This window comes from Tiliqua scincoides, chromosome 2 (assembly GCF_035046505.1).
Source record: "Tiliqua scincoides isolate rTilSci1 chromosome 2, rTilSci1.hap2, whole genome shotgun sequence".
In the NCBI taxonomy this organism is placed as follows: Eukaryota; Metazoa; Chordata; class Lepidosauria; order Squamata; family Scincidae; genus Tiliqua; species Tiliqua scincoides.
In genome coordinates, this window is record NC_089822.1 from 248,691,744 (window position 1) to 248,717,149 (window position 25,406).

At 49.7% G+C, this 25,406-nt stretch overlaps 2 protein-coding genes across 2 annotated transcripts in view; both read left to right on the forward strand.

Moving 5' to 3' along the window:
• Positions 1-7,966, forward strand: part of LOC136638987 (gamma-aminobutyric acid type B receptor subunit 1-like) — a 33,923-nt gene extending 25,957 nt beyond the window's left edge. The window contains exon 5 of the mRNA XM_066613012.1: positions 7,745-7,966. Coding sequence (XP_066469109.1) covers positions 7,745-7,966 — 222 coding nt within the window. The remainder of the gene's footprint in view (positions 1-7,744) is intronic.
• The window catches only part of LOC136641862 (gamma-aminobutyric acid type B receptor subunit 1-like), a 43,246-nt gene continuing 25,787 nt past the window's right edge, over positions 7,948-25,406 (forward strand). The window contains 4 exon segments of the mRNA XM_066617947.1: positions 7,948-8,226; positions 13,730-13,864; positions 14,359-14,529; positions 18,860-18,961. Coding sequence (XP_066474044.1) covers positions 7,990-8,226; positions 13,730-13,864; positions 14,359-14,529; positions 18,860-18,961 — 645 coding nt within the window. The 5' untranslated portion in view covers positions 7,948-7,989.

Sequence of the window (25,406 nt, forward strand, 5' to 3'; positions counted from 1 at the left end):
TCTCATCCTCTGCTGTCACCTTCTCCTTTTGCCTTCAATTTTTCAAAGCATCAGGGTCTTTTCTAAAGAGTCCTGCCTTCTCATGAGATAATGTTTTAGGTTCATATAAATCTGCCTCCCCCCCCCCCATATGAATCTGCCTCTTATACCCTGGAGCTGACTTACTTGGGGAGAAAGCAGCTGCCTGACATCCTTGCTTTCCTGATGCAGTTGGTGAAGGGCTGGAATGCCTTTCATTTGTCATGTTGTAAAGTGGCAACCTTACCCCAGGAGTAATGGAGTCAAACGTTCTTTTTGGAATCTTTCTTTAGGATTTCTAATTTTATTTGAAGCATTTGTACCCAGCTCTTCAGCCAACAAGGCTCCCAGGACCCAGAGAGAGCCTGACATAAAATCCACAAAAATAGCAAATCGTTAAAACATTAAAAGTGTTCCGGGTGGGTTTCTTTCCACCTTGATGGATTCTTTTTTTCTCCTCTTCCTGCTCACAGCACAGTTGGTGGTTCGCCTGTGAGGGGGGAGTGACCTGATCCCAGCTGGAGAAGGAGCAGGCGGGATAGCAATGGCGACACCTTAGAGCAGTGATTTCCAATGTTTTTCTTCTCAAGGCACACAGACCTCTATGGTCTACTCTACGGCCTTCACCTCTTGTGATGCCCGGCTTCTCGGAGACTCTTCCAGGTTCTGCGGCACTGATCCTAGGGCAACTGACAGACGAATTGTCTGTCCCTCTTCCTCCTTACCCTTGAAACAGAGACACAGAACCCAGAACTGTTTTTTCAGCAATTTTCAACTGCTCCTACTCCAAATGCCTGCACTGGTCATTTTACGGCACACCAGTGGAAAATCACTGCCTTAGGCTGCAGTCCTAACCACATTTTCCCGTTAAGCCCCATTGAACAAAATAGGACTTACTTCTGGGTAGACCTGGTTAGGATTGTGCCCTTAGAACTGTAAGAGTCCCAAGACAACTCTCTTCGTATTCAGTATGAGTCTGAGGTTCTTCTTTTGTGCTTTCCATCCTCTGATGCTGTTCCCTTTTTTGACATAGTAAATCTGATATCTGCAGCCACAATTAAAAAGCTGGAAAAGTAAAAGTCCCTTCCCTGCAGCCAGTAATATTCTCTCTCTCTCTTTTTTTTTTTAACCAGAGGCTACTAAAGACCAGGATCTGCACCTGTACTTTGTAGGTTCTGACCTTTTGGTTATACCAGATCATCTGATTCTTCTGCACATACAACAGATTGATCGATTCTTGTTAGGACAGGCAGGCAGACAATGTTCCTCTGTAGCACTCTCTTGACTATGGAATATTTTTTCTCTCTTTCAATCACTTTAGCGTGATTGGAATTATAGGACCATCAAGACCAATTATAACTTGGTTACTGTTATAATTATAACAATATATATTTATATTTATAAATTTATAATTAGAAACCCACACATACCACACATAGCCCAAATGTACAGGCTACAACTTAGGCATAATGCACTGCCTCAGTGGCTGGGGCAGTGATATCACAACCTCACATGACATTGTGACATCACCACCAAGTTCTCCCCAGAGGAGGTGGTGCTTGCTGAGGTGGTTTCGCACCCCCTTTTCCTTCTCCTGTGGAGGCTCCCCTTTGAAGGAGAAAGAACAGGGCATGAAGCTGCTAGCATCCCCTCTGTAACTAGGGCAGAGTCTGAGGGGCAGTCATGTGCCCACCTTGGCACAGTGCCCAAGGCAGGTACCCTCAGGCTCGACCCTAGTTGAGCCTCAGTACTTGCTGTACAGTGGCAAGCATTCCCAGTCTGGGCCAAAGCCCAGACTCATTGTGGATCTCCCTGTCCCCACTTCATGTTCTAAGCAGCCACTGGTGGGAGTATGAAGACTTGCAAACCGATGGTGGTACAGAGATGACTGACCATGGGGAAGCTGTTTTTGGTCACAGTGGTGGCAGTGCTCCCCTGGCAATATAAATGTGTACTCAGACTGTTGAGCTCCAGAGCCTGAACAAATAGGCCTTGTTGCCTTGTGAGCAAACATTTCACCAGGCATTGAACTCTCTGGGATTATTATAAGTATCGCCTCTATCAAAACAAGCAAACGCCTCTAGTTAGGTGGAGCAGCATCCATTGCCTTATAGCCAAACTTCTTAGTGTGAGATGAGCATCCCCAAGGCCATTGCAAGGAAAGGCTCTCGCTTCCTTCTTGTTCTTTCCTTATGCAGTTTTCAAGCCATGCCTTGACTAGGCCAGCAAGCAACAGGCCAACCTCCTGTTCTTTAGGAGGAAAGATGTGGAAAACCAATCTGATGAAGTCACCCTTTTCTAATGGGCTATTTGCTTCTCCGGAGTCCTTCCCTTGGGACTTGAAAGCACACCATGGGTCAAATGACTTTGCCTTTGAGTTGTCATCATCCTCAGGCAGGAATGAGTAAGCACTGTCTGGTTTTTTTTGCACTTGGGAATTGGACAGTCCCATCCTGCCCATCCACTCCCCTCAATATGCATTTGTATATGTCTTTGGGGGCCGGCCTTATGACACCATTTGAAGACTCTACGTGATGAGCAGAGTTGGCGTCTTGCAACTCTAGCACAAAATGAAATCACCCACTTCTGCAGGAAAGAAGGCAGCTCTGTTTCTCCCCTGGTTCTTTTGGTGTGCTCTGCCACTGAGTGACAGCCCCTGCCTTGACTGATTCACCTGCTGCAGTGAACAAGACTTCAGGTTAATCACGTCCATGGAGGAGCTGTAACTCAGTGGCAAAGCAACTTTGTGGCATACAGGAGATCCTGGATTCAGTCCCTGAAATCATCAGATAGGGCTGAGAAAGACCCCTGTCAGAAATCTTGCCTGACTGGAAGGCAACTGGAGCTAGTTTGGAACTGGATTATAACTGGAGCTAGTTTCGAACTGGAGTTAGTTCTACTAGCTAGCAGAACTGGAGCTAGTTTGGAGCTGATTGGAATTGAACTGGAGCTAGTTTGTACCAATGGTTCCCACCAAGATGGACCAACCAATGATCTGACTCAGTAAAATGCAGCCTTATATGTATAAGTGAACATGTAGGCACAAGACCAGAGAGGGAACAGGTATGGGGAAGTCCTCGGCTTCTGGGTGGCAACCTACCTGTGTGGCTACCCTAATGCTAGAAAAGAACTGGGAGCACTTTCCTGGGAATAGGTGAGGGTGGGTCCCAGAAACAATCCTTCATTTCAGATACATGCATGTTGGCAACCTTCAGTCTGGAAAGACTATGGTATCGCGCTCTGAATGGTGGTTCTGGAACAGCGTCTAGTGTGGCTGAAAAGGCCAATTCGGGAGTGACAATCCCTTCCACACCGGGAGCAAGTGCAGTCTGTCCCTGGTCTGTCCCCCTGGCTATGGGCCTTCCTTCTTTGCCTCTTTGCCTCAGACTGTTGGCCAAGTGTCTCTTCAAACTGGGAGAGGCCATGCTGCACAGCCTGCCTCCAAGCGGGCCGCTCAGAGGCCAGGGCTTCCCACTCTGCCAAAGATCTCCAGCAGCTCATGGATCATTTTAGCAAGGCCTGCCAAGATTTTGGACTGATAATCAGCCTGAAGAAAACACAGGTCATGGTTCAGGATGTGGACTCACCTCCCTGCATTACAATCTCTGCGCATGAACTGGAGGTTGTCCATGACTTTGTGTACCTTGGCTCAACGATCTCCGACACTCTTTCTCTCGATTTCAGATATGACCACCACTATCATGGTGGTCATATCTGAAATGAATCATGGGTTGTTGTGGATGGGGGGGTGGGTGGGAGGCAAGGCCAAATAAGATTCATTAGGACTCTTGCTATTGTTTCCAGGTCCTGATCTGGAGACACAGTAGAACATTAGATAATTGCTTAAGGAGCATCACGTTCTGTCCGTCTCCTTTCTGTGGTCCAAAAAGCGGTCCTCAGAATGGCCTATGACTGAAAGTTCAGGTGCGACCTTTTGAAAGGAGGGAGGAGTAGACTGTAGATTCAGGTCTGTGGATATGCTTTAAGTAAGTTCTCTGGAGGGACAAGTTTGACTAGCTCCCAAGTGCCCATCGCCAGTCCTCCTCAAATCCATCTAGTTAGAATAGAATGCCCACTGTGTTCTTCTCCTGAGTGTATGTGAGACCTTGTCTTTCTGAGAGCTTTGACAGGACAGTAGTGCCTAATAGGGTGGGTAATACAGGTTACAGTTCTTCAGTTCTAATGGGATCTCATCCTTTCAAGTCAAGGGCCTAGAAGTCCAGCGCTCCAGTTTCCATCTAACTCTCTGAAAGATTAGGGTCTAGGGCAGGGATCGGCAACCTTTTCAGGCAAAGGTGCCAGAAGTTTGGCGATAACATCATCACACCATTGCCAAACTTCTGGGTTGCTAAGCTCCCAGAAGCAGCTACATGGAGCTCAGCTTGGGAGGTGTGCCTCCCACCCACTTTGCTGCACAATGGACATCAAACTGTAGAGCCACCTGCCCAGGTTCATGGAGTCCCTGTGCTACACCAGATGACCGTGAGTGATTGGCTGAATCTGGCCTGCAGCCCATACATTGCCGACCCCTGGTCCAGGGGCCTATAGCAGGCAGGTACGGGAAACCAACATTCCCAGGTTACTAATTTCTACTTCCATGCATATGGGTAGGGATTTGCATGCCCTTTCCTCTCACTAAGCCTCAGTTTCCCTGCAGGGGGTGAGTGCTGGCGGTTGGCTGGTGAAAGTGCATCGATCTGCAGGGAAGCTCTTTATTCCTTTTTCTGTTTCCGTTCCTTTCCCAGCCACCTCCGCATGTTTCAGTGCCAGGAAAATGTCAGCAACCAGCAGGGAGGGGAGCTGGCAATACACACCACCTCCTCCCCCCATTTCTCAGAGCTGGGAAAAGAGCCGAGGACTTGTCTCACTGCATCCCCCAAAAAACACACACATCATCATTCTCAACAGCTAGGCTCTAGCAAATCCAGGAATCTTTCACTCCCAGTGCATCGCCACTAGGTCAGAAATCCCCTCTCCCCAGAACAGGGAATTGAATTAATGTACTTCAAAACAACTGGATTCATCTCATTTTCATGCGCTTTATCTGCTTCTGAAATCATACAAGAGAAAAGTTTTCTTTGGTCAGCTTGGAGTTTGATGATGTTCAGTGCACGTTCCAGATTTAGTTCCCTCTGCACGTGGGTTGGGATTTATTGCCCTTTCTCTCCACCTGCTCTCCAGCCTTCCTCTTTCTGCTCCCCCCTCCCGTACTGTGTGTGCCCCTCTGCCTGTTTCTTTCCCCACCACTGTCTTTCCTCATCTCCCCAGTCCTGGTCCTTTTTCATCTCTCTTCATCACTTTTTCGCCCGTCTTCCTTCTCACCCAATTGCTATCACTTCTTTCCTCCTTCTGCATTTCCACATTAGCCCTATTTGATCGTCCTGTCCTTCATCTCTTCTCCTGCCCTGCCTGTATTTCTCCATCTTTCCCAGGCTCCCTGCCTTCACCACCTCTGTCCCCCAGTCTTCACCATCAGCCCCTTCTCTACCCTTCCATCCATCTTCAGTTCTCCCCCCTTTTCCCTGTTCTTCCTTTTCTGTCCATCTGCCCCCCCCCCAATCTTTAGGCTTCTGCCACATCCTCTATATGCCCCCATCTATTTTCCTTCCTCCTGACTCTCCATGCCAGCTTCTAAAACATATTTTCCTCTTTTTAATACTTCTTTCCCTCTTCCACCATATTTCAATTCATTGCCCATTTTCTTCCATCTCCCCACATCCTCTGGCCTTCCCCTACTCCCATCATGCCCCTGTCTCATTCTCCATCCTATCATCTGTCCCCACCAGCCACTTCTCTGGTGTTTCGATCTCTGCTCTTCCATATTCATCTCAGCACCCCATGAGATCCACTGGCTCTCCTGTGTGTGTGTGTGTGTGTGTGTGTGTGGTTTTAAGATTGTGAGCCTCTTGAAGACAGAAAATCCTTTTTAAATTTACTTTGCTATGTAAAATACTTCGTGAACTTTTTTTGTTAAAAAATGGTGTGTGCATATGTATGTATGTATGTATGTATGTATGTATGTATGTATGTATGTATGTATGTATATGTGCATGTACGTATGGGTATGTATGTATATGTATGTACATGTATATATGCGTGTATGTGTGTATATGTATTTACATATATATACATATACACACACATACATACATGTCCAAAGTCCAAAGTCCAGCTGAGTCCAAAGTCCAGCAAAGTCCAAAGTCCAGCTGAAATGTCTGCGTGCCGACAATGCAGCTGTCACTACCCACTCTGCCAAAGATCTCCAGCAGCTCATGGATTGTTTTAGCAAGGCCTGCCAAGATTTTGGACTGACAATCAGCCTGAAGAAAACACAGGTCATGGTTCAGGATGTGGACTCACCTCCCTGCATTACAATCTCTGCACATGAACTGGAGGTTGTCCATGACTTTGTGTACCTTGGCTCAACGATCTCCAACACTCATTCTCTCGATACCGAGCTAAACAAGTGCATCGGTAAAGCAGCTACCACGTTTTCCAGACTCACAAAGAGAGTCTGGTCCAACAAGAAGCTGACGGAACACACCAAGATCCAGGTCTACAGAGCTTGCGTCCTGAGTACACTTCTGTACTGCAGCGGGTCATGGACTCTTCGCTCACAACAGGAGAGGAAACTGAATGCTTTCCACATGCGCTGCCTCCGACACATCCTCGGCATCACCTGGCAGGACAAAGTTCCAAACAACACAGTCCTGGAACGAGCTGGAATCCCTAGCATGTATGCACTGCTGAAACAGAGACGCCTGCGTTGGCTTGGTCATGTTGTGAGAATGGGTGATGGTGGATCCCAAAGGATCTCCTCTATGGAGAACTTGTGCAAGGAAAGCGCCCTACAGGTAAAACCACAGCTGCGGTACAAGGACATCTGCAAGAAGGATCTGAAGGCCTTAGGAGTGGACCTCCTTAGGAGTGGACAGGTGGGAAACCCTGGCCTCTGAGCGGCCCGCTTGGAGGCAGGCTGTGCAGCATGGCCTTTCCCAGTTTGAAGAGACACTTGGCCAACAGTCTGAGGCAAAGAGGCAAAGAAGGAAGGCCCATAGCCAGGGAGACAGACCAGGGACAGACTGCACTTGCTCCCGGTGTGGAAGGGATTGTCACTCCCGGATTGGCCTTTTCAGCCACACTAGAAGCTGTTCCAGAACCACCTTTCAGAGCGCGATACCAGAGTCTTTCGAGACTGAAGGTTGCCAACAGTTGCCAACAACATACATGTATGTGTGTGTGTGTGTGTGTATACAGCCCGGTATTCAACCAACTTTTTTGGTAGAAAAATAGTGTGTGTGTGTGTATACACACACACACCATTTTTCAACCAAAAAAGTTCACAAAGTAATTTACATAGCAAAGTAAATGAAAAAGGATTTTCTGTCTTATATGTGTGTGTGTGTGTGTGTGTGTGTGTGTGTGTATGAATACATACATTCACCATCCTCTCCCCCGCTCTTCACCACTACTGCTTCTCCATCTCTTTCTCCACCACCCCAGGCTGCCTCCCACCCCGCACCCACCCCCTGCTTCCCTTTTCTCATCCACCCCCCCCCCATTCTGCACCCCTCCATGCCCTTCTGTGCCGGGGTCTGCTCCACCCAGCTCTCTCCAGCCCCACCGCCCATGGCCCCCCCTCCGCCCCCTGGCTCTCCAGCACCCCTCCTGCCCCTCCACCCCCGGGCTGTCCCACTCCCCCCGGGTCTCATGGCCATTCCCCCAGCGCCCGCCGCCAGTCGGCGCTGACATCAGCCCGCGCCCCTCCTCCGCTCCCTCCCCTCGCGGCTGCCGCCCGCCCGCGCGCCCGCTCACTGCAGCACCGACGCCGGGCAGCAGCAGCAGCAGCAGCAGCAGCGCCATGGAGGAGCCCGCTCCGGCGCCCTCGCCGCCCCCCGCGCCGCGCAGTGCAGCCGCGCGCCCCGGCCCGCGCCGCCGCCGCCCCTGACCCCCGGCCCGCAGGCGGCCACCATGGCCCTGCCCGGCCCGCAGGCGGCCCTGCTGCTGCTCACCGGCTGGCTCCTGCTCTCTCCCCCGCTGGGCGCAGGCAAGAAGAGGCTGCACATCGGCGCGCTCTTCCCCATGACCGGCGGCTGGCCCGGGGGCCAGGCCTGCCTGCCCTCCGCCCAGATGGCCCTGGAGGACGTCAACAACCGCAGGGACATCCTGCCCGACTACGAGCTGCGCCTCGACCACCGCGACAGCGAGGTGAGCGGGGGCAGGGAGGGTGGGGGTCATCTGCGGGCGCAGCCAAGCCCGGGGTGCCCGACCCCCGGGTGGTCCCAGCCCAGGGCCGCTCAGGCCAGCAGGGGCTGGCTGCGGTGTGCGCGCACAGAGACAGGCACGCACATGGGTGCAGCCGCAAAGGGACTTGGAGCCCAAGCCTGCGCGTGTCTACTCAGAAGAAAGTCCCATCATAGTCAGTGGGGCTTACTCCCAGGAAAGTGCGGACAGGATTGTAACTTTGGGCTGCAATCCGATGCATGCTTTCCCAGGAGTCACCCCACTGAACTCGATAGGACTCACTTCTGAGTAGACACGCATAGGATTGGGCTGTCTGAGAGTTGTGGCAGGGGAGGGGGTGCATTCCATTCCATGAAGATGCCCAAGTGCCCACTTCCCACATGGGAGGATGGATGGGTGCCTGGAAGGACAGGTAAGGGAACCAGGGAAGTTGGGGTGGGATCCCAGAGAAGGTTCACCCGGCAAGGTCTGTAAGGCTGGAAGATGAAACAGGGGTGGCGATGATGGCAGAGGTGGATTCGATGATGACAGAGGTGGATTCGTGCCCAAGGGCTCCAAGCTGCAGCAAGGGGCAGGAGAGCTTGGCTGTAGGGTCAGAGCTTGTTCTTTGTCCCTTCCTGTCACCTTGTTGTCACCTTAGGTCTCAGAGCATCCCTAGGCAGATTCCTTTGCAGCCCTGTCACTTGTCAAACGCTGCAGTGTCCAGCAGGGCTAAAGGTGAGGGGTGGAAGAAATGGCTGAGCCATGGTCATGCCATAGAAGCCAAAGCCCAATGGCTTGAGGTGGGGAGCTTGCGGTGGGGTGGGGGCGGTAGTGCCACACAGCCTTACAGGGTGTTTGGGAAAGTACGTGCAAGGGATGCTGTGTCCCAAGATGAAATGGAGAGGGAAGGGGACCTGAGTGCGCACTCCCATGTGTATGTGTGTGTGTGAACTTAGAAGTGGCAGCAATGGTGCTTATGGCAAAAAAAAGAGTCTGGAGAGTATGCCCAGAGCTAGCACTGGCTGGAAGGGGCCTACAGGGAGGAAGGTTTGGTTGAGACTTACAGACACAAGAGAGTGGTGCACACATGGGTGGCCAGGGAAACACAAGCAAAGAGATGCTGGTGGGTCATATTTTAAATGGACTTATGAGGAACTGGGACCGCGTAGAATTAAGGATTTAGCTTCTGTCAAGAGAAGGGGAGACTTGTGCATGCAGGGCTAGTGGCCATGGTGGTACTTTTCTAGGTTTGGAAATAAGATTGGAGGGAGCATTGCAGGCGCTACTGATGTTAACGGGATTGATGTTCAGACTGTGGGCCCTCTGGATTGTCTAGCAGCAATTGCTGGCCACATGGACCAGTCTGGGGGCTGAGGAGTGGGGCTTATTGTGACAGGTTTAGGGTTTTTGTAGGTGATTGTCTCTTGGGTTGCGGGTCTAGAAAGGACACGTTGTGATGGGGGTAGGAGGTTGAACATGGTAGCCTGATGGATCACGTGACCACAGGTGAGATGGAATGCACATCACTTGTGTTCCTGACCTGAGTGAGAAGCCTCTATTAGTGCCATGGGCTTGGTTGAAAGTTGTGCCTTGGGTTCTAAGCCTGGATGGACTGAAATGCTGAAATTCCACTCAGGACTAGTGAGAAGAGGGCAATGACAGAGTCTGATCCCATGAGTGCAGCAGCCCCATCGCTTCTGGGGGTGGGGGGTTTCACCATTTGAAAGAGGGTCAGAGAGCAAAATTCCCCTCTCCCAGGGCTGGCTTTGTGAGCCCTTGGATAAGAAAGCCTCTCAAGTGGGGGGATGGGGACTGAAGTATGGCCAGTGTGGGGTCAAGTTAGGGTGTGAGTGCAAAATAAGAAGGCAGTCCAGCATCTGCAAATACTCACTCAGTATAGGGTCTCTAGCCTGATATGAGACCGTGTTCCTGAGTCCCCCTGAAGCTGGCTCCTGCTGAGTCAACCCACTGGTCCACCTGCCTCAGTATTTGCAACCCTGACAGGCAGCAGCTCTCCAATGCTGGGGCTCTTCAGACAAAGGTCTTTCCCAGACCCCCTTGGAAGTGCCAGAGAACGAGCCTTGACCTGTTTACACACCACACATGTGCTCGGCCACTAACCCATGCTCCCCTTTTCAATGCAACTGCAAAATTGGCTTTAGGGCAATAAGCCATCAAGCCAGATCTGGGCCTTGACAAGTATTCTTCCGTGCCAGCCCTCAGAAGGTGACCAGAGTTCTGTGAAACTGAAGGACAGCATGGCGTTTGTGCAGCCAAACTTTATCACAGGTGGTTCTGTCCTTTGCTTTTCCCCTTACTCACCAGTGCCTCGTTATTCATGCATTCTGCCTGCATTTGTACCTGCCATTGCTGCATCTCCTGCGCACTTGTGCCTCTCTCCACATGCAAATTCTGTTTGACAGTGGTGTCACTAGGGATGTGCTGGGAGTGTGGGCTGCACCGGCTGACATGCCCGGGGGGGGGGGGGAGGTGACACCACTACTGGCCAAAAAATTTTAAATCTTGGTATTTTCAAATAATACCATCATGTTATATATCAATCAATGCGTAATTTCCTGTAGAATGCAACGAAACAAATAGTGTTGAAATATTTCTATTTGATCAAACGTTATTTACAAAAAGCCATTGGGGTGCGGCAGTGGCACATCACCATGCCCACGGGCCAGTGTGTTGCCCTGCCGACTGCATGGGAGGAAGTCCATCATAAGGTTAGCGCATTGGCCTCCTGCATTGGGTGACGAAAACCCTATGACACCACTGCCGTTTGATTTCCAATACATGCGTTTCTGATCATACCTGTTGACAACCCGTCCAACCCTATTGAGCTCCCACTTAGCTTTCATGCCTCTGTTTTTATGTTCACTGGGACACTTTGGAGCAGACACTGACTCTGGGCATCAAAATGTTCCAGGAACCAAGAGTGAGAACAGAAACCTGATGGAGGGATGGAAAGGTGCTCCCCTTATAGCTTAAACTTCCTCAGATGTTCTCATAGCCAGGGAGCTCTCGGTTCCCTAGCCTGAACAAGTCTCCTGACTTGTGGGAAAGTGATTGAAGTAAAAATCTCATATGTTTCAGTAATTAGGCCATGTTTCCCTCCCAGGTTTGAGAACCTCATCAATAGATTGAGACACCCAACCTGACTCTGCGATGGCATTTGCTGTGTTGCTTATAATTTCCCATCTCAGTGGAATTTGTGCCTGTAGATTGATTGCATTGCCCTGGGCATGTACATGAGTAAAAACGGTCCCAGTGGGTGTGTATGTGTGTGCATGACTTCCAAGAATTCCCGTATTCCAGTGCACTGGAGCTTGCCATGCGCGTTTTGCTGCACAGCCCCATAGTTCCTTGTACGCACTTTGGCAAACTCAGCTGGATCCCATGCCCACTCTTCTAACATCTCCGCCCCCGCAAACCCTCATGCCCTCCCCACTCTCTGTCTGGCTGTCCCCGCACTTGTGCCAACATCTACGTCTTCTTTCCTTGTTCCCAGTTGTCCAATGCAATTTGCGTCTCCCCCAACTGATGTCCCCGTCCATTTCCATCTTGCTGTTTATCTGCCAAGGTGTCTGTTCTCTCTCCATCTGTCCTTCCCCATTCCTCTGTTCTCAGCGATTATTTTCACAAACACCTTTCCATTCTGTGTTTCTGCCCATCCCCAAGAAGCCTTTTGCCTGTCCCTGAACACAGTCAGCCACCCACCCCTGTATGCCTCAGTCTCCATCCGGCTGTCTGTCCCTCCTCCCACACATGCATCCCCCCTCCCTGCCCTGCTTGTTCTTTTTTTCTCTCACTCCCCCCCCCTTTTGCTACCCTGTGCTTCCCAGTCACCCCCCACCCAGCGTTCCCTTTGTTCCCTCCCTATTGAAGCCCCACTCCCTGGCGCTGACAGGTTGCCGTGGCAGCGCCTGCTGATGGGGTTGCCATGGAAACTGATCCTCTTTCCCGGGTGGCAATGCCCTGAATTATTCATCATCCCCTTGCGGTGGCAGTGGTGGCGGCACAGAGCCAAGAGCAGGATGGGGGGGGGGAGAGAAGTAGTGGACGGGATGGCTGGCACAGTGGCCCAGAGAGAGACAGCAGGGAAGGGGTCTGAAGGGATGTGTGAAAGTGGGAAGGGGACACAGAAAGGCATTTGTGACACGCTGGCGGGAGGTGGTGGAAGAGGATCGATGGACAGCAATATTGGCATCAGCACCCCAAGCCAATGTGGAAGAGCCACCAGACGTCCTGCCTTGGTGATGCCTTCTGTTTTGCCCTCACAGTATCAACCTCAGCACAAGGCTGCGAGCCTGGATCACTCAGAATGGGACCTCCAGGCTCAGAGTCTGCCTCCTGAAGAGACAAGATGCGGGGAGGGGGGAGGAGAAGGGGTGCCGTCTCCCATCATGCCTTGCCCGTGAGCTTTCAGAATGGCTGGTGGTGATGGGGCAGCATGGGATGACTGTTGGGGCAAGAAGATTCTCTGGTCTACTCCAGCAAGGCGATTCTTTCCTTGTTATGTAATGACCCTGCCTTGTGCACCGCTCTGTTCCCGGTTTCTTTCTACATACCGGCAAGTTCTGTTTGCCTCCCCCAACCCCCCCCCCCCCCGCGATCCTTGCTCAGGGTGGAGCAGGACAGGCTAGCTCACTGCAGACAACCTGCTTTGTGAGGTCCTTCTCCCCCCCCCCCCCACTGGTCCCTGGTTCATCAGTATTGGCCCCTTTTTTCAGATCTGGGCTGGGGACCTGAGATGCACTCAGGTTCGTGCTTTGATAGCATTCGGGTTCGTGCTTTGATAGCATTCAGGATTATGGAGGATAGTGGCCAATTTGAAAGGGGAAACCGGCACACTGTTGACTCTCCATGCTGCCTGCCTCTTCTGAAGCTGAATTTCCATGGCTACCTGTCTTCCTCAGCCCAGCTCCTCCACTTGCTTGCCAGGCTCCAGCCATCCATGCCCGTCCTACCCACCTAACTTGCAATTACTCTGGACAGAAACCACATAGCTCCTGAGCACGTATACAGTGTCGTTGGACTCTAAAATAAGTGATTAGGAGCCGTTTCCTCAAGCCTTTTCGTAGTGGCTCCCAGGTTGGCTCTGAGTTCTGAATGGGAAGTACAGGGAGCAGTTATGAGTACACCACTACCTCTGTGATTTGTCCTCTGCCCAATGGCATCTCAGGCTGCACTGGGTGACATGCACGGGGGAGGGCTGACACTTCTACTGGCCAAAATTTTTTAAATCTTGGCACTTTCAAATAATACCCTTATGTTATATATCATTCAACATGTGATTTCATGAAGAATGCAATGAAATAAACCATGTTGAAATATCTCTATCGAAAGTTATAGCCAAAAAACCAATGTGGAGGGGCGATGATGCATTGCCCAACCCACTGCATGGGAGGAGATCCATCATGGGGGTGAAGCACTGGCCGGTTGGCACAAACCCTTGTGACACTGCTACCTCTGTCCACAGTGTGAACCTGGTGTGGCCACCAAATTTCTCTATGAGCTCCTCTACAATGACCCCATCAAGATTATCCTAATGCCGGGCTGCAGCAGTGTTTCCACCTTGGTGGCGGAGGCTGCGCGCATGTGGAACCTCATTGTGGTAAGCACCTCTTATACTGCATATTTGTGTGTGTGGTGGCTGTTGAGGTAGGAGACTGCCAGGTTTTAATTTGAACCAGGGTTCAGCCCTGAACCTGTTTTCAGCCCTGAAATTTGTGCAGCGAAAGCTTCTGAGCATGTACAGAGTGTTTTTTTTCCCAACATTGCCTGAGCACAGCCACATCCCCCGCATATCTGGCACAGGAGGGGGGATGCCACACAAAGATTTCAGATAAAATCTGCTTGAAAAACCACAAGCCATCAACTCCGGCATCTCTCAGTTTTGAAATTTCGTTGGGGAACAGGTGGGAGGGGGTCAAAATAGATGGATCAGGCATTTGTATTTGAAGAGTTAAACCAGAAAGTCTTGAGGGTCATTCTGTGAACGGGGGATGGGGATGGAGAAGCAGGTGGGAAATTTTGACTCTACCGCTGGAGAAGACCAACTGTTTGCTTGCTTGCTTAGCTGTGCCTCCATCTTCTGCTTTCTTCCAGCTCTCCTATGGTTCCAGCTCTCCAGCACTGTCGAACCGCCAGCGTTTCCCCACCTTCTTCCGCACTCACCCTTCAGCCACGCTGCATAACCCAACCCGCGTGCAGCTCTTCAAGAAGTGGGGCTGGACCAAGATTGCTACCATCCAGCAGACCACAGAGGTGTTCACCTCGGTATGGAGCCCCCAGCCCTGACCCTCCAACCCCAACCATTACGTTTTAGCTCTGCTATCGCATCTGATGGGTTCATAGAGCACGGACCCCGTACCCAGCCCTAACCCATAATCCATGACACCGGTCTTAACCCAGGAAAGAGCCACAAGGTGTATGAATCAGCCTTGTAGTGTATATCTATAGGAGGCAGTGCCCAGGGTTCCATCAACTCTAACCTTGTTCAGAGGCAGGCTATGTTCAGTTTTATGAGTTCAAGGGAATGGGCTACAACCTGTAACACAGTTAACATACAAATATGCCATATACTGAATCAAACCACAGGTCTGTCTAGCCCTGTGGTGCCTACTCTGACTAGAGTGGCTTCTTCATTGTCCTTCTCAGGTCTTCTACCCCAAATCCTTTTAACTGGCAATATCAGATCTGTTCTGCCGCTGAGCTACTGCTCCATTCCATAAAGAGAAGGCTAAACCTTTCAAACATTGGATCACTGGGGCGAAGAGCTGGATGAATCCCAGTAGCCGCTCTGTCCTCAAAGGCACTCCTTTGCTTTTTCCGATGTACACAGAAGGGTTGCTTTTTATCCCCAGGAGAATAATGGGAGTGCAATGGAAGCTCTTGAAAACACTGTTATGGTGAAGGCAAAAACCTGTCCTGGACACTGCACTTGTCCCCAGGGGCTGATGTTTCACAGGGAAACACAATGTACACCCAGTGGTTCTTGGACACACCCAGCTGTCACACAGTAATGGTCGTTTTGCTGTTCTCTGGCAAAGATTGACTGCCCCACTGACTGCCCCTCCACCACAGGATGCCACACACATTCCACTGGCATGATTGCACCAGCATTGGATAATTGTATAGAATTGGGCCCTACAAGTGTCTGATTTTATAAAAGTAATGTTCTGTTCAGTGGTATAGAACAGGGGTGCCCAAACCCCGGCCCGGGGGCCACTTGCGGCCCTCAGGGACTCCCAATGTGGCCCGCGGGAAGCTCCCAGTCTCCAATGAGACTCTGGCCCTCTGGAGACTTGCTGGAGCCCATGCTTGCCCGACGCAAGTGCTCTCAGCATGAGGGTGACTGTTCAACCTTTCACATGAGCTGTGGGATGAGGGCTCCCTCCACTACTTGCTGTTTCACATTTGTGATGCAGCAGTGGCAGCAAAGGAAAGCCCGACCTTGCTTTGTGCAAGGCCTTTTGTAGACCTTGAGCTATTGCAAGACCTTCATTCAGTCATAGAAGTTCCATCTCTAAAATATTAATGTATGTAGATTTATTCAAATTTGAAATGTAAATTAATTCTTTTTCCCCCGGCTCCTAACACAGTGTCAGAGAGATGATGTGGCCCTCCTGCCAAAAAGTTTGGACACCCCTGGTATAGAATTACTGTGTGCATTCCACTATACAAATTCCATTTATCCGTCATTAAAAGACAGCTGAGTAACTTCCATTCCTTTTGATCGAATCCATCATTTAATCCAAGTAGCTGCCTATTCGTATGCTTTAAGCATCTTCTGCAAATAACAGAATCTTCACTATCACATGACTGACAGTCTTCAGCATCCGAGAATCTTGACATTCATTGTTTTTTTTTTAAAAAAACAACAACACAAAACCTAAAGATCACCCCTGTTACTGGCTGACAGAACACAAAGCTACTCCTCAGTCTAAATTCACTGCCTTAAGATTTCCCCTCCTTGTTCAGACTGACTCTAAAACAAAATCCAACTCAATTGTAATGCTCTTTTTTGTAGTCCTAATCCCCATGATGTTCCCTTCAGCCTTAACCTTAACAATCATCCTTTTATCCTACAAGCAAATGGGCAACTTTAAAAACCACACGTTATCTTTGATGGTTGGGGCTTGGGGATCCTTGTAAGGAATCCGGAGGATTTTCTCTTTCATTTAAAATAAACGGCTAGTCTTTAAGATAGCTTGAAAACATTTTGCTTAATGAGAACAGGCAATCAATACCGATATTATTTATTATACCCATTGTCAGTGTGCATGGTGCTACACAGCGGGCACAATCCTAACCAACTTTCCAGCACCAAAGTGAGGGCAGTGCAGCTCCAAGGTAAGGGAACAAACATTCCCTTACCTTGAGGAGGCCTCTGTGACTGCCCCCAAACTGCAGGATACAGCACATGCCCCATTGATACAACTATGTCAGTGCTAGAAAGTTGGTTAGGATTTGGACCAGAGTCGTATAAAGGGTAGAAGTACAGCTGTGGGGAGAAGGAAGGGAATAGGCAGTGGTGTAACTAGGGCATCTGGCACTTGGGGGTCTATAAATTTTTAACACTCCCCTAGACAACCCCCCCCACACACACACACCTCAGAAGGCCTCCTGAAGGCCTTAGAAAGGCACTTCCGGTTTTTGCACATGGCCTCCCAGGGTCTCAGAAGGCCTCCAAAAGGCACCCGCCTTGACACCCCCTCAAGGAGAAGTACCCGGGGCAAGCGACCCCCAAGCCCTGCTAGCTACACCACTGGGAGGAGAAGCAATGGCAAGAAACAGAAGGAAGGGATAGGAGAAGAGTTAAGGATGCCTGTCGTGTGCCTCCAGGCTACTCTCTCCAGCAGAATGTACATTTCTGTGTCCTTTTTTTCTCCTGAATCTTAATAAATGTCATCTCCGAGCTCAATGGCCTGCTGCTCCTCTCCAAGATGTCCTAAGACGAATTGCCACTTCAAGCTCCAGACAAAGAAATCACACAAATGGCACCCAGGGAGACGCGGAGCCCTTCCGCCAGCTGTGTTCCAGTGTCCATCACGTTAATGCAAATGTTAAGCAAATGAGGCGATTTCGGTGTGAACGGCGATCAGCAAATGGGCTGAAGCCCTCCAGCTCATCGTGGTACATTTCCATTGCTTCCCTCGGGGCCGAGGAGTGGCTGTGCTGAATCCTATTCTCGGCCCTGTGTCTAGTCTCAGTCCTTACCCATTGAGAAAGTTTGCATAGCCACACTGGCACTGGGGGATGCGGTGTTTGGCTGGGAACAGAAAATGTCATGGCTTATATAGAATCCTGGTGGTCTTCATTTTTTAAGACCACGGGGCACTATGCCACATGGAGTTAAGTGTGTGTAGACCATTCATTTCAGTGGCAGAAAGGGAGTTGGGGTAACCTTTGAACCCTTTTGGCCTCAGCTCCAAGGAAGGGGGCTATTAGCACCCAGTTCCTTGTCCTCTTAGTCTGGTGGCTCTTTCTCTGAGCAGGGAAAGCTCCAGAACTCTTTCTGTTGGTGACTCTCCACCCATTTTCCGCCTCCCTTGTGGGTACACATTTATTCAAAAGTAGGTTATTACTCATACAGAGGCTTACCTCAGGCTTAAGGAAACTGACCATCATATGAAACCATCTTATGCAGGTTGGGCCAGAGGTCCATTTAACTCCATTATCCACACAAGGCAGGGTTTCAGAAGAGTCCCAGCCCTTCCTGGAGATACCAGGGATTGAACCTGGAACCTTCTGCACGCAAAACCTGTGCTTTATCACTGAGCCAAGGCCCGATCCACCTCTATAGTAGGACTGCTGTTCCCTCTGTGCTTCCCTTCCCTGCTCAGTCTTTTCTCCCTCCACCTTCATCAAGGACTCTGCTTTGGCCTCTGAGGGCTTCAGTGAAGTTCTTTTACTTTCATGGTTTCAAGGAAAAAGGTAGATGGTTTCTGCATGTGGACTTTGACAATGAAGAGATCTCCAACTTCTTGTTAAAAGTTTTGCAATCTGCATAGTATGTCTGTTATTTTAAACCTGCTTATGGCAGGAAAATGTGTTTTTTCCATAGCGAAGTAGAAGGAAAAAGAGGAGCCTGATGTGGTCAAGGTGCAGGCTTTCACTAGTAGACACTCCCATTCCATCCCAATTCTTGTCCCTCAGCTGTTTTGCCCACCAATGTCCTGCACAACCTGTCTATATTTCCCTTCCAATGTCTCACCTCCTGACACCACCATCCACGTTCTGAGAAAAATAAATGGCAAGTGTATTTGTGCCTTGCTAGTGTCCTTACATTTATAGTATTTTCCATTTTTAAGTCTAGTTGCAGAATGGATCTGTTTCCAGTTGCAGTATTTGGTTAGCTTTTTTGCAGAATTCCACACACTCTCCTCGCTTTTAACCCTAAATGTGACCTGACCGTAATTTAATAATGTAATCCTAAAAGCTGCCTGAATGTTAACTAACCCCTCATTCATCTCCTAACCTAGCGCTGCCTTTCACTGAAATGAAAACCTGGGGCTATTGTTACTGAAAAAGTATGCTTTGTTCTGGGGTGCTTGCCCCAGAAACATTTTTGCTTGCCGTGAGACCTTCTTCTGTATTCCCACAGACTTTGGATGACCTGGAGGAGCGAGTCAAAGAGGCTGGCATTGAGATCACCTTCCGCCAAAGCTTCTTCTCTGACCCTGCTGTGCCTGTCAAGAATCTCAAGGTGATAGCCTTGTTTGCCTGGCCGAGTGCTTGAGGAGTCTGTGTGCTGCCTGTAGGTTTAAGTTCGACATTCCTTAGAGACCACCTCCTTCCATGTGCCCTGTTGCATTCTCTGAGACCCATCAAGGACTCCATCTAAATCCGTGGTTCTCAGTCTTTGGTCTGTGGACCACAGGTGGTCTGCAAGACCCTGAGAAGTGGTCTGTGAGGTCTTTGGGGGTGGGGGGAGATCACCCCCTATCACTTCCAGTGTCTTGCCAAGCAATTGCTTTCCCACAGACCACCAGAGAGGGCAGAGAATAGGCTGCCGGCAGCTGCAAGTGGCACTGAAGTGTTGGCTGTGGGCAGTCCATTCTCTGCTCTCCCTGGTAGTCCGCGGCAGAGTGCTTACTTGGAAGACACTTCCCCACAGGCCACCAGAGAGTGTGGAGGATGAACCAAACACAGCCACAGCTAGCACTTGCAGCATCTCACCAAGTACTCCCCCATGGACTACCAAATTTAATTTTGTGTGTGTCTGCAGGGGAGTGGGGGGTTTGCCTGTGGTCCACAACAATTCCAATTTTTGTCTCAGTGCTTCACAGGCTCCTAAAGGTGGATAACCAGTGCTCTAAGAGTTTCTCAACCAGTTGTAATTGTACCATCAGTGGTACTTGAGGTGGTTTCTGATGGTACACGCAGGACCTGCAGACCCTCACCTGGCAACAAGACCAGCAGTGCAGTGCAGTGCAGTGCAACAATCAGTGGTAGGGGGCTTGGCTCAGCATGTGCTTTTTGCATGCTTGAGAAAGCCCTCCCATCTGCCCTTAGCCTCTTACCACTGTTTGTTGTGTCACACCTGGCTTTCCAAACTAGAAACTGGCAATTACATTATTGCCAGTTTCTTCCAGTGATGCTTCCAATAGGTGGACCATGCAAAGTGGTGTGGCAGGGGAAAACATTGAGAAACGCTGCTGTAAATCATACCCTCTATGCATGGTTCAGGAGCAAGAGCACATGAAGGGTATTCTTGGTGGCTCTTTCCCCAGTTATTGAACCCTCTTTACTCACCCCAAGTCCAAGCTGAACACGTTCTGAAAGTGTTCTAAGACCAACCAGTTTGGGCTGGTGTAACATCTCTGGGGTCTTTTGGAGACTTCATACTCCTCCTTTCCCTATCACCACACCATTGTTGGCAACCTTCAGTCTCAAAAGACTATGGTATCGCGCTCTGAATGGTGGTTCTGGAACAGCGTCTAGTGTGGCTGAAAAGGCCGATTCGGGAGTAACAATCCCTTCCACACCGGGAGCAAGTGCAGTCTGTCCCTGGTCTGTCTCCCTGGCTATGGGCCTTCCTTCTTTGCCTCTTTGCCTCAGACTGTTGGCCAAGTGTCTCTTCAAACTGGGAAAGGCCATGCTGCACAGCCTGCCTCCAAGCGGGCCGCTCAGAGGCCAGGGTTTCCCACCTGTTGAGGTCCACTCTTAAGGCCTTCAGATCCCTCTTGCAGATGTCCTTGTATTGCAGCTGTGGTCTACCTGTAGGGCGCTTTCCTTGCACGAGTTCTCCATTCTCACAACATGACCGAGCCAACGCAGGCATCTCTGTTTCAGCAGTGCATACATGCTAAGGATTCCAGCTCGTTCCAGGACTGTGTTGTTTGGAACTTTGTCCTGCCAGGTGATGCCGAGGATGCATTGGAGGCAGCACATGTGGAAAGCGTTCAGTTTCCTCTCCTGTTGTGAGCAAAGAGTCCATGACTCGCTGCAGTACAGAAGTATACTCAGGACGCAAGCTCTGTAGACCTGGATCTTGGTATGTTCCGTCAGCTTCTTGTTGGACCAGACTCTCTTTGTGAGTCTGGAAAACATGGTAGCTGCTTTACCACATGGGGCAACATATAAAAATGGATTTGAGGAGAGGACCATCTGGTTGTTCCAGCTCTGATACTGAGAATCCATGTACTCTAAAAACCACTCAAAAATCAAAAGTGACTACCACCTACTTGTTAAAGAGCAGCAGGGTTCTGTTTTATTATGAGGAGAGATCTGAGGTGCCTCGTGACACTCTGGCCAACTTTCAATCTCAAAACACCCAGTTTCATCTACAGGGTAGTATCCCCTTTCTCAGCAACTTGACCAGACAGACAAAGGCATTAATGTGAGATGAGGTAAGAACCATTAGGATCCCTTCCAGGTTGGAATGCGCGGGTCGAAGTAACCAAGAAGTTCAGTTTATTAGAGAAAGAAAGAGAACATAGAATGGCAGTCCAGGAAATGAAAAAAGGGCACAATGATTCCAACTCTGCATACTTGGTGCAGCTGATATAATGGGCAGACAGGTTATCTCTTCCTTGATTATAAAAGAAAAGGCAATAAGGCTATCTCTTTCTTGACTGTAAAGGAAATGGCAGTCTGAAAAGGTAGTTGAGTCAGATATCAATGTCCCTTTCCTCCCTCTTGGCAGAAGATGCAGACTGGAATTCAGAGGTCATAGTGGCTTCTGATAACTCCAAACAGAAGATCCCTTAGAAAAGACATGACTGTGTGTTTTGAAGGCCAGTGATGTGGTCAGTGTGTCAAATTGGGACTGAGAGGAACGGGGCTTGGACCCAGCTCAGCCATGAAGCTCACTGAGGGAACATCATCTCTCAGCCCAACCTTCCTCACAGGATGTGTCACCTTGAATTCTGTGTAGGTAGTGTGGGATTTTTTTAAAAAATGCAATAAATATTTACAGGAATGCTAGTTCCGAAATTGACAGGAGGACATGACCTGATTTCGGAAAATCAACAATAGCCTCGGGGGTTCCTTTGTATAGCACATAAAGCAGGATATGTCTTGCTTATCATAACCAACATGCACCTGGTCTCAGGGATGAAACTAAAGGCAATTCGTGGCTTCAAGGACTAGCCAAGGTCTGGAAGGTGGACAGATGGCTCAGCAGAGCCTTGCCCTTTAGAAATGAACCTTGGTGGTTCAGATACAGACTTGTAGAGGATATCCTATAATGCATCATGTTCCTAACTCATTGCAACAGCTGACCTTTGGGGTTGTATGCAGAGGGAAAGGACATTGCAGTGAAGTTTTACTGGGTGCTGTTGTTGTTCTTGTTGTGAGCATTTGGAGTGGGGGGGGGGACAGTTCTAAATAAATTCATGTGCAATGGGAAAATGTACATGTAGTAGACAGCAGTCCACATAAGTGCAGGAATATGCATCTATGTACACATGTATGGTATCTGCAGTTGCCAACTGGCTAGGCCTACCCCGGTCCCTTTAACAGAGGTTTGATCTGTCCAAAACAGCAAGTGAAGCCTTTCCTGATGTGAGCTAAACACTTCCATCAGCCCCACTGCTGTGGATTAATCTGCTGCTCAAGGGACAGCTGCAGGGGCCAGTTCAAAAGTTGGGTACTCTGCATGTATGTCTTATCGCATGGGGTAGCTTATCGCTTTAAGAGACCTTGTGTGAGCCGTGAAAAATTTAACCCCTGTGGACTAGTTGACATGCTGTCACCATCTGAACAAGGGGAGATCTGCAATCCATCATGTCACCTCACAACTGCCGGCATTCATAAAAGTATATGACGTTTCCTCGTACCGAATCGGACCACTGATCCACCCAGCTCAGAATTGCTGAGATTGACTGGCAGAAGCACATCCAGGTTTGAGCCTGGGACTTTCTGCATGGCTCAGTTATGAACCTAGCCGCCGTAGCAGCCAGGGCCAGGCTTGCAACATACTGCCCCCCCCGCAACACGTCACCCCCTTCCCATACTTACCTAGTCGCATGGAGCCTTGTGCAACCTTCCCCTTGGTGCCCCAAAAGCCTTCTGAGGCTTTTTCTGACAGAAAACTGGAAATACCTTTAAGGGTGCTCCAGAAGCTTCAGAAGCCTCACTGGGCTTTGTCTGCCCCCAAAACAGCTCCAGAGGGCAGGCAGTGGTGGCACACGGGTGGAGGTAGCACCACAGTGGGCACAAGGGTGCCACCCCCACAGGACCTGCAGACACAGTGCCTGGGGCTTTTGCCCCCGTGCTCCCCCAACAGACCCGCCGCTCGCATGGCTCTACCAGTAAGCTGGCTTCATTTACCAAAGGAGTCAGGCTGTATACCTGCCTTCCACTGATATCAGTGGTGGCAGCTGGGGAGTCAGCTGTCAGCGCCCACCTGCTCCAACCTGCCCTGCGTTCCCAGCCAGGACATATCCCCAGGTGTCCCTGCCATCCACATACCTCCTGTAACCCTTGCCTTCTGCTGGAAACCAGGCAGGGACTGAAGCAGCGCCTCGCGCATTCTGGTGGCAGCTGCCCTCCTTGGAGCTGACAGATGGGCAGACTCCCTGTTGTCCTGACAGCGTCTGCACAGGGGAGAGTGGATGCCCCCAGAATAAATGAGCCAGCTTCTGCAAGTGGCACTTCTCTTTCTTTCAAAAGGCCAGGGTTGCGAGAGGAGTCCTCCTGAGGCACTTGAAATACAGCTGCTTGTCGCCTTTCTTATTTGCAAGCGACCGCGCTGGTTCCTTTGGAAGACAATAAGAGCCATACCCGGGGATACCATTTGAAGTGGGGCAAAACCTGCCTCCGACTCCAGGTGTTTCGCCACCTGCTTGCAGGGATCCTGTGGGACTGTAGCACATGAGCATTATGCAGTCCCACTGCCATGGGGATGGGCAACAATGATGGGTATTTTGCTGGCTAATAATGGTGGGGTCAGATACTCAGGCTCAGTATTCATCATTAATAAAGCAGCATCAGCACTAGCTCTGCAAGGAGAAAGAACAAGTGACAGTGTCTCTCATCAAGCACCTTGTCTCCTTCCAGCAGGCAGAATTCATAGTGGATTCTTCTGAATGCAGAGTCTACCTGTCTGATGAACAGTAGGTTCCAGAGGAACAAGGAAAAGTACTTGGGAATTCACTGTCATAGTATATGGTAATGCAAGTAGATTAGATAGCTTCTTTAAAGGATTAGACCAGTGGTTATTACCACATCCACGGGACCTTTTGCATTCACAAGGGCGCTACGTGGTGTCCTGCAGCCTCTTCCTGGCTTGCTGGGCCAACATTGTGCGAATTCTCATGCTATTAGCATGAGATCTTGCAAGAATAGTGCAGGATCTCATGAGATCTCACACAGTCTCATGAGATCCCGCACAATGTTGGCCCAGTGAACCAGGAAGAAGAGGCCATGTGAGTGTGCCATGGCACCCTGGAGCACCGGAGCAGACACTTTGGGAACCTTTAGGTTAGATCGATCCATAGAGGATCAGTGGTGATTAGAGTCTCCGTCGTCAGAGGTGGCACACCTCTGAGTCCTGGGTGCTTAGACAACGAAAAGAGAATGGCTGTTTTTGTGCCCTGCTTGTGAACTTTAGAGGTATCTGGCTTGTCTTTGTTGGAGACTGAATGCTGGTCTTAATGCAGCAAGGCAAGTCCTAAGTTCTATTGTTTTGTTTCTACAGTCTGAGAAATGTCTTTAGTCATGAACCTCCCCCATTGGCTAGATCATTATATTGTTAAAGTGTCAAAGAATCAATATATTGGCAGGCTTTTCTGTTCATCAGTGTAAGAATCAACTCACTGGAAAATAGAAGCAAGGGTGGAAACAAAACAGCCAAGTTGGTCACTGGTTGGGCATCAGAAAATCCACCCAGTCAGAGCATCCCCTGAACCCTCAGTACTGGTGGTAGAGGTCACACCCAATGCACCAGGAGAGTATCGGTGGGTAGCGCCATGATGGCCCCAGTGGCCTTGGGCTCCCAGGAACCTGGTGCAGGCATTGGATGAATGCAAAGAATTATAGGAGTCATGTCAAGCATAGCGTCTTCTCCCCGTACACTACAGTAACATATGAACACGTCTCCTTCCACAATCAGTCCAAGAGAAAGCTTTGCTTATAGATGTGTTTGTATCAATTTAAAGTTTGGGGCACATTGGGGATTTCCAGAATGTAGATGTGAGAGTTCCTCCCCCCCCCCAATACTTTGAGTATGTGAAAGTATACTGTAATATGGCTTGAGTGTGAGGGAGCCTGTGCATAAGTGCATTCATTCGTGTGCTTGTAATGTACCTAAGGAAATATCCTAATGTATGAATCAATGGATGGTGATTGAATTGTGTGTCTGGGTTTGCGAGTGGTAGCTCAGTGGCTTATCATGTAATTCAAACCTGCATATGAATTCATTGGGGAACGTGTGAGTGAGAAAAGGCATGGGGTGCATCTCCATGCACTTTTCTGGGGACTGGAGGACGTTTGCATGTCTACTCTAGACACAGTTCAGAAGAGGGCTTGATTGAACAGATCTCTGGCCCTCTGCCTCCATATGCTGGGAGTGATGTCAGACCGTGGTCGGCATATATACAAACAGGTATGCATTTCATGATAGTTTGTTGTGGGGAGTGGGTACAATCAATCAATCAATCAACAGTATTTATCAATCAATCAAGCAATCAATCAAGTAATCAATC